The sequence below is a fragment of the Suillus plorans genome (genome assembly GCF_016647745.1).
Source record: "Suillus plorans strain S12 chromosome Unknown HD556scaffold_4, whole genome shotgun sequence".
NCBI lineage: Eukaryota > Fungi > Basidiomycota > Agaricomycetes > Boletales > Suillaceae > Suillus > Suillus plorans.
Genome location: NW_024537388.1, coordinates 1058363 through 1071615, shown reverse-complemented (window position 1 = coordinate 1071615; position 13253 = coordinate 1058363). Strand labels below are relative to the sequence as shown.

General features: G+C 48.8%; 4 protein-coding genes across 4 annotated transcripts; 1 reads left to right on the top strand and 3 right to left on the bottom strand.

Annotated features, from left to right (window-relative positions):
• Positions 1-2108: 2108 nt before the first annotated feature.
• HD556DRAFT_1330902 (uncharacterized protein) lies at positions 2109-5399 on the top strand (the record flags this gene model as incomplete). The annotated part of the gene is made up of 4 exons (XM_041301745.1): positions 2109-2495; positions 2555-3940; positions 4010-4275; positions 4345-5399. Coding segments are annotated over 4 exons (2840 nt in total), but the record flags the coding sequence as incomplete, so codon positions are not given.
• Positions 5321-6706, bottom strand: HD556DRAFT_617593 (uncharacterized protein). The gene is made up of 2 exons (XM_041311104.1): positions 6451-6706; positions 5321-6397 (listed from the first exon to the last, which is right to left on the bottom strand). The coding sequence occupies exons 1-2, from the start codon at positions 6519-6521 to the stop codon at positions 5749-5751; spliced, it is 720 nt and encodes a 239-aa protein (XP_041166276.1). The 5' UTR covers positions 6522-6706; the 3' UTR covers positions 5321-5748.
• A 603-nt stretch (positions 6707-7309) lies between these two features.
• HD556DRAFT_1330896 (FAD dependent oxidoreductase) lies at positions 7310-9286 on the bottom strand. The gene is made up of 5 exons (XM_041301744.1): positions 9202-9286; positions 9017-9121; positions 7878-8947; positions 7430-7817; positions 7310-7376 (listed from the first exon to the last, which is right to left on the bottom strand). The coding sequence occupies exons 2-4, from the start codon at positions 9066-9068 to the stop codon at positions 7710-7712; spliced, it is 1230 nt and encodes a 409-aa protein (XP_041166275.1). The 5' UTR covers positions 9069-9121; positions 9202-9286; the 3' UTR covers positions 7310-7376; positions 7430-7709.
• A 1271-nt stretch (positions 9287-10557) lies between these two features.
• HD556DRAFT_617498 (uncharacterized protein) lies at positions 10558-12723 on the bottom strand. Its single transcript, XM_041311103.1, has 3 exons — positions 12668-12723; positions 12117-12604; positions 10558-12055 (listed from the first exon to the last, which is right to left on the bottom strand). Exons 2-3 carry the CDS (start codon positions 12333-12335, stop codon positions 10640-10642), a joined length of 1635 nt encoding a protein of 544 aa, XP_041166274.1. The 5' UTR covers positions 12336-12604; positions 12668-12723; the 3' UTR covers positions 10558-10639.
• Positions 12724-13253: the final 530 nt, after the last annotated feature.

The window sequence follows — 13253 nt, the reverse complement described above, 5'->3', positions numbered from 1 at the left end:
GCTAGCAAAATTTTAGCTGCTTTTGGAAGTTTTTTGGGACCCATATGCGCAAACATGGACCTACCAAAGAAGCATCGAGAAAGCAATCCACCGATTGCATACACTCATTGTCCGTAACCGGCATATTCCCAATTGTTTCCAGTTGAAAGGCTTCAATTAGCTGTTGTTGCCACATCGCCATAGGTGTATCCACATCTTCGCGATTGAAATCCACCGCAGTTTGATGCTCCATTGTCCCTGAAAAACTGTAGCCGAGAACCTCCAAGAACCCTTTGATCAACTAGGCCTTCATGTGCGATCGAAACAGTATTGTCACCGGTCCACGTGACAATTAGATTAGATAAGCCTGCATTGTCGCCGAGAGTTGCAGCGGCTTGAGCCTGAGAGTATGTGATGAGAGGCTGCTGGACCTTAAGCGCAATCAAATAACAAAGTCGAGACTGAATTCTGTCGGAACGCGTTAGTCCTAGCGTTAGTCCATACAAAGACTCACCGTCGACAATGTCACAGTCAGCGTTGTTAAAATGACAAAAAGGTACTGCTACGAAGTTGGCGACCTTGCCACTAATATCGTAGTAGAGGGTTTCATATGGTAAAAGGATCGTAGTTGTTTCCAATGCAATGCCAGTGGAAGGGAAGCACGCGGGTTTTGGCCGGATCGTGGATCACAAAATGCGACCGTGATCCGCTCAAAATCTGTCTGCTACTATCAATATTAGTCTCCAGGCCGCGGAAAAATCAGGCTGTACGAAGAAGAAAGAGTAATAGTTGCCTGAATGTGAGAACGTGTTTATGTACCGCCACCGGGAGAGCAGGTGGCAGGTAGCCAACGACAGGCAGCTCACCTGGCACGATTAGTAAGGGCATGCCCTACTACCATTCGTGCATCAACAAGCCAAGTCAACTCCTGGTACCTTCCATTAATTGAGGCAGGAAGGGGGTCGCCGTCGACGGTGGCAATGGTGATGTTTGGCCATTCTGACCTTGGTTTCTGGAGGTGCCGTGTTCACTACTCGTGAATGTTGTCTAAAAAACACCACGACCGCGAGTTTGGTGGGCAACAGGTGGCGCAAAAATTGCCCGTTGATGATATCGCTGCAAAAGATGGCTACCCTCGAGTACAGAGGACAGCCGTTCCTGTGCACTGTTCTGAATAATGGTATGCGTTTGAGTAGGGAGTGGAGATGCAAGTGAAAACACAGAACAAGTAAAGAGAGGTAGAAAGAGTGAAACAAAATAAATCCATAGTTGAACGGTTCGTAAAAATAACTATTACAATGGTCTAATATATGGACTGAGACATCACCAACAACAAGCTGGGTGGCCCGGGGCCGATGGCAACGAAACCGCAACGCAGTGATACGCCTAGAACAAATCGTCGGCGTATACTTGGTGGGTGTATACGCGTACGAAGAGTTAAGAACTGAACTTCATAATATTGTAACTTGTTAGACCTATGCCTCCTTCTGGATTTTTTTTCGGCGGGAAACAAAAAATTAACGATTTAACAAACGAAGGGAAATTTAAAGGGTCGAGACAAGTTGAAACCTTTATATTTAACATTTAATTACTCACCCACTTTACTAGGCTATATACTTAGAGTGCCTTCCAGATCACCAGCGTCAAGGAAATCGCAACGATGAATATTGTGGTCCATTGAGGGGACTCATACAGTTTCTTCCCGAGTCATAATATTGCATCCTGTTATATCCAAGCATTGATGGCTCACTTCAAATAGGGAGATTGCTACAAGCATTTTTTCAATTTGCATCAGACACACCATAGTGCCCTTCTCCGACTTGAAAGAGTCGACTCGGAAAAGTCGACATTCAGAAGTCTAAGTCGAGGGGGCACCCAAGGCACCGAGGCCGCAGCTTGTAGTCTCGTATACTCTGAAGGGGAACTGGTTCCAACACATTTTGGTTGGATAGAGGGGCTCAGGAATATCTGGATAGGCATGAATACACAAATTCGTGCAGGTACCGGTCGGGCACCCCGGCACTTGATTATCGATATCGTAGACAATGTTAGTCACGTGATGCAACGCGATCAGGTGACCTATTTTGAACTGGATTATAGGCTCAACTTGGTTTTATCAAATGCTTTGACGATGGCAACAACCACCCAAATTCTCTTCAATAGCCCGGCTCTGAATTCCCTCAAACGTGACCAATTAGTCAAATTATGCAAGATTCATCGTATCAAAGCTAATGGAAAGAACAAGGATCTCGTCGAGCGTCTCCAGCTACACGCACAGACACTTCCGCCTGATGATCCGTTGAGCTATGCAGCTAGGAGCGACAAAAGTGAAGATGAACAAGATGCTGCGAGAGAGGAAGGGAGCAGTTCATCTGCACTGACGCGCCCGAGTGAACAATGGGAGATTGTCATGGACAGCATTGCAGAAGTTGATGAAGATGCTGCGAGTACACTCAAAAACAACCAGGCGCGTAATGCCACACAAGCAGGAGAGTTTGGAACAAACGGGGGCAAAGGTATCTAGCCGACTCTTTTCGGGTGCTATTAAAATGAAAACATCTAACTTGCTATTCAGCTTCAAGTGTTGGTTCCTCTCTCAAAGCCATAGCCACTTCTCTTGGACTGAAACGCGGGAATGTGTCTTCTGAAACAACCACAACCGCTTCATCGAAGTCTTCTCTCACTTCCACGCAAAGTGGCAAATCGCAGAGCACGGCTCCGACTGAGCCGGAGCCCGAAGTTCAGCCCGTGCCAGGACAGAACGCTCGTGCAGGTCTCCCAGCACCAGACAATGCCCGTCTCAGTATATCTCAGGGGCCTGCAACGACTACAATCCGTCTAGTCGCCTCAAACATACCTAATAACTCGTTGTTCTCCCCGCCAAAGTTACATCCATTCAAGACATCCTTTGATCTTGTGCCCCAAACGCCTGGGGGAGCAGAAGGTGGCGGTGTATGGCCCCTCTCGCCTGGAGGAGCCAAACGCGAGCGCATATACCCAGATGTTCCAACATTTTCTGCCTTTGAACCTGCAAATACTTCCGACATGGACATCGATGTCGATTTCTCCGGCACGCTCCAGTCATCCACGCCAGCGCGTTCGAAATTCAATACAGGTGCTACCCCGAAGTCTGACGAAAAGCCATCTGACGTCCCAAAAGATTTATTTTCCCCAGCGCCAAGGCTTACTCGCGCTCGGGAGGATGCGAACTCATTTCACCCACAGCGCTCCCCAGAAAAGACCAGCGGTGAACTGGGAATACCCCGCTCTGAGCCTTTCATCTTTGGATCTCCTAATCCTCAGCACCGTCTTTCAAACGCGCAATTTCGAAGTGCGGCACAAAGCGTGTTGGACGACATGAACGCGCGCCTTAGATCGGAGGGCGTCGCAAACGTAGACTTTGATGTTTTGAGACGCCAGCAACAGTCCACGTCAAGACACTCTATTACAGAGGACCTGCAGCAGGAGAAGAAAGCTAGTTCTAGTCAGCTATTCGATAAAGCGCACCAAGCACAATTCGATAAGATGGACAGCATCACGAGCCACTATGCTGCGCGACGCGGACTGCTATCTAGCGCAGACGCTGCACCTGTTTTGGGCAAGCGAAAGACCACCGCTGGGCCCGCCTCCATCACTGGGAAGACACGTAAGTCGAGCGTTGTGGTGAAGAAGGATCGCGTTCCTTCTACCTCAAGTGTGAGGTTACGCCCAGTTTCGAAGAAGGTCGTACCAGGAGGATTTGGCGACAATGATGACGATGATGACGGCGAAGAGGAAGATGAGCAAGAGAATGATAGGCGGAAGTCTAAACGTTTTTGCATCGACCCTATTGAGGATACAGAGTTGGAGAGGGAAGAGACAAAGAAGCTTAAGGAACGTGAGGCCATTCGTCGGAAGCTAGATGCCAACAAAGCCAAGAGGCGGAGCAGCATGGGTAGGCCAAGTATAGGCAAGGGTGTCCGTAAGTTAGATTCTGATACTGTCCGAACAAATTATGGTTCGAATCAACTCTGCTGACTTTAACCTACAGAGACACCCAAGCAAACATCACGGTTCGGTTTCCTCTCTTCCGCAAAGAATATCGTCTCGAATGTTTGGAATCGCGGAACAACTGGGTCGAAGCCAAACACCCTCGTCGCAAAGCCCGCACCCGCACCTCAGACGAAGACTCCAGCCCCATCTATGTCCTCCAAAGTAACCAAAGAGCCGCCAAAAGCACAGTCGATGTCCAAAAAACCTTTGATCATCCCTGGCTCTTCGGGAGTGCCACCCGTCCCTAAAGAGTGTGTGCCATCGGTCAGTAATGTCAAACGGATGCCCTCCGGGAGTTCGCTTGCACCAGTAGCTGATTCAACGTCATCCCAGATGTCGAAGTCTCCAATTCAGTTCCCTGCTCCAGGGACGTCAAGTAGGATGAGCCATAGTAGGACTAACTCTGCTTCGTCCCTCGGTGTTGCTTCGCGAACAAATAATGCACACGTATCCTCCATGGGCTCAAAGACTTCTCTCACTGGTACATTAAGAGGTGCAACCATTGGCACGGTTCGAGCTCGCGTCTCTACCCTCACGGCGCCAACTGCATCATCATTGGCCAAGACCAGCAGGCTGCCAGTGCCGTCGTTTTCCCCACTCCAGGTGAAAGATAGGATCAACGAGAAAGGAAAAGAACAGGAAAAAGAAGCAGATGCAATGGCACATGTGGTGAATTCCCCGATGGTCCCCCGAAGTCAGGGCCGAATATTCAGCCAGCCCTTGGCGCCGATCAGCCCTTCGTCGAAGCCTTCGGGGGCACCGCCTCGGATGTCCCTTGCAGCAGCAGCTGTTACGCTCGCCACCGCAAAGCCTCCAATTCCGCCGAAGCCGAAGGTTATGCTCGGACGGCGGCCACGTATATCTAGGGGAAAGGTGATTGCAAAGTTGGCTTCGCAACGAGAGGCCCAGCAGGCTGGCGCGAGTGCTATTCCGAGGCCACGTGTGGGTGCATCCAGCTCCCATGCGAGTGCCGGCATGCCAAGGATACGGTCTAGCATGGGCATGAACGTCGGGCAGTCGCATGGTGTGGCGAAAGTGGGTGGGGATGTGCTTATGAGCGCAAAGAAGCGCACGAGGAGGAGCGAGTATGCGAGGAGGCGGAGTCGTGTGGATGGGGAGAAGATGGACTTGTGAGGGGGTGAACTGCTAGGTGTTTCTTTGTTTTTTTTTTCTATGCATTTGTGGACTATCTTTCGAGTTATACAGTACCTCATCTTGTGTGTGTACTAGTTTAATCATGCAGGAGCATGACATTGGCTAGAATATCGATGTGGGTTTCGAATACTAGCTATCCTTGCACAAGCAACCGTAAATAGGTATGCCAGCATTGTGCCAGCACCGCAAAAAGTTAGGTGTGTTTATTTTCCAACCTCGGCCTCTTCGATGACGGAAAAGGGAGGATCCAACAACGGATGACAGGCGTCCACTACGGCACCGGGCGGTGACCTCACTTAATGATTTGCAACACTACGCACCTCAAGATTACTTTTCTACTCTTTTCGGCTGTCATCGCGAGGAAATTAATGATTATCTACACGTAGGATATTAGCGATCGGAGGGGGATGAAAGAACGTCGGAGTAAAGAATTAGCAAATCTATTGCGATGCGTAAAGTAAGTGAGATGTAAGCAGAAGCTAATCATGATCCTCGTTCAGCAAAGTGTCGTATAAAGGCCATTTTAGCGAGATGAGCAAAGCGGAATGAAAAGGGAAAACGTTAAAACGGACATGAGTTCTCTCAATTCGGGACCGATATGATGTGAGACGCCGTGTTCCGCTGTCGGATTCGCCGTGCTTCCACTGTGACATTCCACGCTGTCTGGGCAAGCTCGATGAAATGCGAGTCTCGTGGTCCTAAAGACAGTATGTTCTTCCATAGTCCTTGATTGAATTTGCTACGCTCTCGGAGTTGTTCGTCGTTGCACAGCGTTGCCATGATGTTAGCCATGGTGGGAGGAGCAGGAAATTCTCCTATCACCTCAGCGGGGAGGAGGCGGCAACATAGCAGATGTGATCGTGTTTCAAGCCCAAGTCCGAAGAGGAAGAGTAGAGGGATGGAAGGAGCGTGCGGGACAAGTAGTGGGACTACGGGGAGTGTCACATATTGCCCGTCGGCATTTTCAGCGCAATAGGGTACCGGAAAAGTAGAACCAGGTGGGCTGAGTGGAATTATTTTGGAGCGAAAACCACGGGTGAAGAGGTCGACACGAATGGGTACCAAGAGAGGCTGATAAGATGAGTCCCATTCGCTCTCTGGGATGTCAAAGACGGCGATGACATGAGAAGGAATGTGAGCATCCTGTTTGACGCGCATGTCTAAGGTTGTCGGAATCTCGGATGCCGGCTCTAACGTCGTCTTTGCGACGTTGAAACGAGAACAAAGAAGGCTGTTGCAAATGCGTCAGCGAGTGCCAACTGATGCCTGTAACGGTGGACATACTCGAGGAGATCACAGTCTTCGGCGGAGATATATTGTTTTGAAGGTAGTAAATGGGGCCGGCTACAACTCATGTCTGAAACTTGCGAGGGAGGGTGATACCCAATGTCGAGGGTGCGTGCGTAATGAAAGAATGTCAAAGAGGTTTTTGGATGATTTGTTGAAGCGTGGTATGTTCGTCAGATTCCAGACTCTAGTATTTGAATAGGGTTAGTGAATATGGCCAAAAATTTCAAGTACATGACATATTCCGCAGCCTAGGCGGACATAGTGAGAAACCCGAAGGCTTAGACATACCGTACGTGTTTTTGAGGGTTTAAAGCACTATGATTTAGTCGCAGTGCGATATGATACGTGACGTGGAATCAAAGATCGTCAAAGGAGTAGTTAAAGGGAAAAGATCATGGCCACTAGCCAAAGAAGGAGCAAGACTTGTGAGAATCTGAGATGAGAGCGGGAAGAAAATGCGAAATTAAGTTGCTCACTTGACGCTCGTCCCGTTTTAGTGTGACCGATATAATCACTGACAAGCCACGAGGCTGATATGTTGTGTGCTTTGCAGCTGGACGTAAATTCGGGTCAACCGAATTAGGCTGGGTGCTGTGTAGCAACGTTGATAATTTAAAACCATCAGGGATGATATGACTCGGACAATGGAAACTGACCGAGAATCGACCGGTCAACTCTGAAACGTCTTCTAATGGACCAATGGATGAAAGCTTCGATGAAGTACGAAGGTACTATCCAAATAAAGCAATAATTTCTATAGTATTTTTGCTAAGTTTTTTTTGTCATAATATAAAATATTGACATTACATAAGTTGAGGAACATTGTAAGCTGGCTTTGCTGAAGCCTGTGACGTGTCAATTTCTCATGGAAAACACAGCCGCGGTGCCGGGCTTCTGTTCCGGTGTCACGCATTTTGTAGTATGTAAATCATAGGGGTTTATTCCGACTCGCACAGCTGACTTGACTCATAGGGCGCTTGTCCTTGCTCCATTTATTCATCGATGATCCAGCTATATTTACGTTCGAGTCACACTTAATATCGAAGTGACACATTCAATGCAACGGTCGACCCACGATCAAGTTGAGGTAGCTCAGCGGATAACTATTCTGAACACTTTTACTGCTTGTAGCGCGTCGTAAAATCAAGGGTACCTATTTCGTCAAATTGCGCAAGTGCACCACAGAAACTACGCCCCACGGTTCCGAATAGTAGATACCACCTTGGCCGCCTGGAACGCATCCTGGAATTTTCCTACAAGAACCTCGATGGTGCCAATTTCGTCAAATTACGCGAGCGAGCCTTTCTTTCCATGATAAGTTCTGCGATTACTTTGGCTGTTCCAGGCGCATTGCAAATCCCCTTCGAAGCCCACCGGTAAACACACTCGTGAAAAAAATTATTGCGGGGTGTATCACTTACCCAGCAGGTATGACCGGTTGCAATATATAGACCTTTTGCAATCTTCTCTGCTTCCCCGATGATGGGGCCCCCACCAGTACGTACCACTGGCAAAAAGCATGCTTGACGCTTATCGACTACTCCCTCCCTCAGCTCCTGGGAGATGCTGGCAACTTGGTTCGTTATGCTTTGACAAGCCGCTAGATCGATTTCAACGTCATCTACATTGCTAGGCAATGTCGAGTCATCTCCTGGACCACAAACATACACTTCGTTATCCGGGCGCGCATATATCTCGGGAGAGGCGCTGAGAGAATGCGGAAGTAAGATTTCTGTAAATAATACGTAGGGTGATATCGTAACACCGGCCTTGGGGTGGATGGTAACGCTGTGAGCGCGGGTGGCTGCAATTGGAAGGGAAGGTATGATGGATGGCGACCATGCTCCAGCCGATAACACTACATGCGTTGCAGGGAGAGTTTTAATACAATCGGAGTCAGACCGATCACGATAAGTGATGCCCGTGACACGACGGTTAACCTGCTCAACAGAGATAGCAGTTCCCTCTACCAATTGAGCTCCTGTCTCCTTCGCGAGGTCGAGCATACTTGTGGTGAATAAATACGGGTGAACCTGTGCTGTTCCATCTGGACCAGACATTGGGCTGTATGACGTGGTTAATTCCTCCTTGACCCAAGTTAAGTCGTCAGGCAGCCCTTTGGCCGCTCTGCTTTCCGTTGCCACAGTACTAGTGTCGAAACCGAGTGTCTTCTCCAAACTTTTGCGTTTACCTCCCTTGCCAACACCAGATCCACTCTCGCCAAACGCCTCCCCCTCCCCCTCCCAACTGCCGCAACCAACGAATCTCCAGCCCCACCTTTCAGCACCGTTGTGCTCTTCAGCGAGCTTAACGTGCTCTGGAAATGAGATATCTACGATTTCACGTGGATATGCCCATTTGGCAACCAATCCACCAGCCTTTCCAGAAGCTCCTTGCGCTACCCCGTTTGCCGAGGCTTCGAGAACTATGATATTTGTTGTCGAGGTAGAATATGATGGGTGCCTGGACAGGTAGTAAGCAACGCTGCATCCTGTCGAAGCCGATTAGATGGATTTGAATAAGCGGGCTGTGGAACTAGTAGTACTACTAGGCTACGCACCAATGATTCCACCGCCGATAATAACAATGTTACGTTGTTCTACCTTATCCATTGGCGTCCTTCTGATAGTGATGAGAAATGAGGTAAGTTCAGGTCGGCCTAGATCTATGGTGTGGACTTGGAGTGAACATTGATGCGGTTCCAACCTGCCAGTAAAGACATAATTTCTAATAGTGCTTACTTACTAGTTAACACGAATGGTCGGGTTTGTCGGATATGGTTCCAATTTGTTCCCACGCATCGATATCTCCCTCATGACTGTTGTATTCCATAGCGTTGGGCCCCTGTAGATGCTTGAGGCGTGCAGAACGCATGATTTTCGAAGTCCGAAACGATGCCGAGCTTGCCGCATGTCTTGTTCTTGCACGAGACTAGGCGAGCCTTACTCTGAGTCCCATTTATGTAGTACTGTTGTACTCTGTCTTCACCCGAGTAACTAATAATGATTCGGAGGTAGCCTTGGACAAGAAATGCATCAGGGCTGGCCCACACGACTCCCGTCAACGTGACATACTCAAGACACATCCTCAGGCTGGTCCATTCGGCCAAGCTTCCCCGGATCTTGGTCTGGACTCTGAACGATAGGACGGCCTAATAGCATTTTCTCATTTGAAATACCACCGTCTCGACTAATTTCTTCTTCCAGTTTGCCTCAACGACTAGGGCACCAAATGTTGAAGTCGCTTCTTCCATATCTGATCCGCTTTCAACAGGCTCTAATATGGATTCGGCCACTCGTCTTTGAAATAGTACCCGACCGCTCCAGTGGCTCCACATCGTGCACCACTGCCGGTGCGCTTTTACAGGCTCAGCGGCAAAGGCAAAATCCTTCGTTCAGAGAGTGAGCGCTGGGAGACTCCTTCCATCGCGCCATCAGCTTCATCACCCCCTCAGTTAATAACCTTGAGTGTTATCAGTCAGAGTTCAGCAGACTCAACATACCAAATCTCTCTCGTCCTTCATCGATATCATTTACTTATTATCATTTGATTGATGTAGACCTGCAACAATATATGTCCTCTCACATGCTCCACTTTCGTGATTTCTGAATCCTATCCTCTCTGCAGATCGTCGTGGTGGATATAGCTTTATGGGACGGTGGTTCTCATTCTCACCGATGAAACGTTCGGAGACGTGGTTTGGTCATAATGACCGAAACAAACTCCAAGTCATCCCTAAGCATTTCTCCTAGCCGTTTGATTTAGAATCAGGGAGCCACGTTTCCGCTTGATCCTGCTGTCTTGCTTGAAAGCATATTTATTGTGCATCGTACACTAAGCTCGCATCGCCCTCTCCATGACGACGTTGCCTTGTTGGATGGCGAAGAGCTTTACAGACAGGACTTCTCATACGTCTAGCGCGAACGAAAGATCTTGAGTACATGGTATATCACAACCGCAACTCTCAGCATATGCCCAGTGAAACGATACGACTTATAATGAATGAGCGGTGGTTATGAGATGCGATAAACCGCGAACCACAGCGCGATTTACATTTTTCGAGGCGTTGTTACTTTCAGGCATACACCATCACCGGGAATACAGGCATGACAGACGTATATAGCAGCTATATCGCTCTAGTATAGATATAACATCGACTGTGTTACGATGGGACCTCCATTCCTCACGTCCAACTGTCGTCTGAATCCTCCTCCCATCGCTCATCCGAATCGTCGTCGCCAGTTGACTTCCGAAGCGCCCATAGTTGTTGCAACGCGTCATTCAGTGCTGATAGCGCTGATTGCATAGCAATATCGGGATCGTCGTAATGCCCACAGTAATAGTCATACCATTTGAAGTCGAATAGAGTTGGAAATACCTCAGCTAGGAAATACGGTATGCGTGCAACCTCCGACACCTGGGAGTACCCGAGATGGAGGTTGCGAAGGGCCGTTTGCGTAGACCAAAGCTTCTCTGTCCCGTCTGGTGCTCGAGGAATTATCGTCGATTGCGTAGCATCGACCGTCAGATGTAGGGTCTGCAGCGATCTGCACCTTGACGCCAGTGACATCATGGCGGTGAAGGTGACGCTATATATGGCACGTCTCTTCCAGGAGGTGAGCTTCAATTCCCGAATACTCGGCCAGGCATCTGGGACATCATAGAGGAACCCATCATCAAGGTTGAAGTTTCCAACGCCGACAAATTTAACAGACGACAGCCTGTTGAACTTGAGCAAGGGCCGGAATATTTCGGAGGAGAGTGGGATGATGAGCAGAAGATCAGGAATGTTCGATTCGTCGATCACATGGACCTGTTCCAAATATCCAACAGTTTGGCACGAAGTGGACAAGGATTCTATGAACGCGGTCATTTCGGCCGGGCTAGCAGATCCGCGGTACCTGATATCGATGTGTGATAGTCGTGGGGTGGTGACTTGACGAAGGAAGTGCGTGCACTGTGGCAAGGAACCACCAGAGAGATGGAGGGTTTTGAGACTAGGCAATTCAAGGGGTATACCGCCCGCATCGCAGGAGGTTCCGAACAACTTAAGCTTGAGACTTTGAAGACACCGTGCTTGCTGGATATTGGCTATCGTCTGCCTCGTCAAGCACACATCGATTCCGAAGATGGCCAGTCTAATTAACTTTGGCAGCTTTCCAAGACTCGGGACTGTCAAAGCCGTATCACCATCGTCTGCCGATACTGTCAGTTGGCGCAGACCGTGCGTTTCTGCGTGAATAGTAGCAAGCCATTGCTCTGATTTATGCGTTGGGATGCCAATTACATCAAACCGGAGCGCTTGCAATCCAGGCGAAATGAACTGCCGAAGCAGCCAGGATCTCGAGCTACATTCCAGAAGACTGAACACGGCATCGAAATGCAATTCGCAAAGGTTTGGGAAGAGTGTGGCGGGACGGGACCAAGCAAAAAGCCTCTGCAGGACATGACCACTGACATCTGGGTCCGGGATAAACGATTCACCGCGAGGTAGCCTGAGCGTGTCAGTGAAACCATGACTGCCAACAAGCCGGCGCACTCTTGATGCGTTCATTCTGAGGCGCTCCCACTCAGTGGGAGTTGGATCTCTGGAAGAACGCTACAAATCGAAGCACGGTGAGCATTGTCCTGTCAAGACTCGAATATTGTACTTCACTTACAACAATATGGCCCTGCTCGGTCTCCGTAACCTCCCAGGTGTCTTGCGGTAGACACATGATGAGGGGTGCCAGACTTGACTGTTTAGACCAAAGGATATTGAGGGCGGAATCCGCCAGCCTGGAGCATGTCATTGCCACGTTCACCAAGTCCGTCCCAGAGGACTTGACGTGCTGTAACACGGCATAAATGATATCGTCGAATTCAAAAATACGATGCATGATTGAAAGTAGTTGTTAGTGCTCAAGCACAATACCTCTTATATAGCCAATCCCACATAAATCTGCGGATGCACAGGTCTTCCGGTTTTTTGTTTCGGGTGAGTGTGTCCACTTATGGAGGTCATGGCGCCATTGACTCGATCGACAGCTCCCTTGTGAACAATATGAGACATAGGACATTGTTCCGCTGACACTACAGCTGTGTCCCACCACTGTCGCTAAAACAGCATCTCTTGGCTAGATGCAGAGTGCTTACAACACGGTGTTCCCTGCAGAATAACCGGAGCAAAATAAACGCAATGGTCATCCACGTCAAAACGTGCAAGCCTTACCAAGTATGTAAAGTAACTTCAGTATGAGAGCGCCGATAGCAGCCATATGTTGAGCACTTTGCCTCTCAGCGCCAGCGCCTGTTGATTGTCCTCGACTCCTCGGCATTGCCAGCCAAAGAGGTTTATGGACGTCTAAGCAGAGATTCAATGTATTGACAGATGGTCAAAGCTCAGACCATCGAGATGCTCACATGAAGAGAACATGGCTCGTAATAAAACTTCAGTCACAACCAGAGCTGATTAGTAACAAGAGCACAAAAGAGATAAATGAGACGTCCGGAAGGGCCTCAAAAACATAGCTCGTTTGATTTGAGATTGCTTTCTTTATTAACCCGTGGGTGAGGAACGTGGAACGTTGAGTCCACATTTAATACTAATAAATAAAGTAAACATGTCAAGCCAGGTACGCACTCACCGCATTGCGCAAAGAGCTGAACAACTTAAGCTGGGGACTGCCACTCTAAATTTCGTCCACAGACCTGATAATTGTTGCAAAGTAATACAGGTGCGAACCGTAAGATAAAGGCGCTCCTATGAGTGTGGGGTGCAAGACTCGAAGGAGTGTAATACCGGTAACGAGACTGAT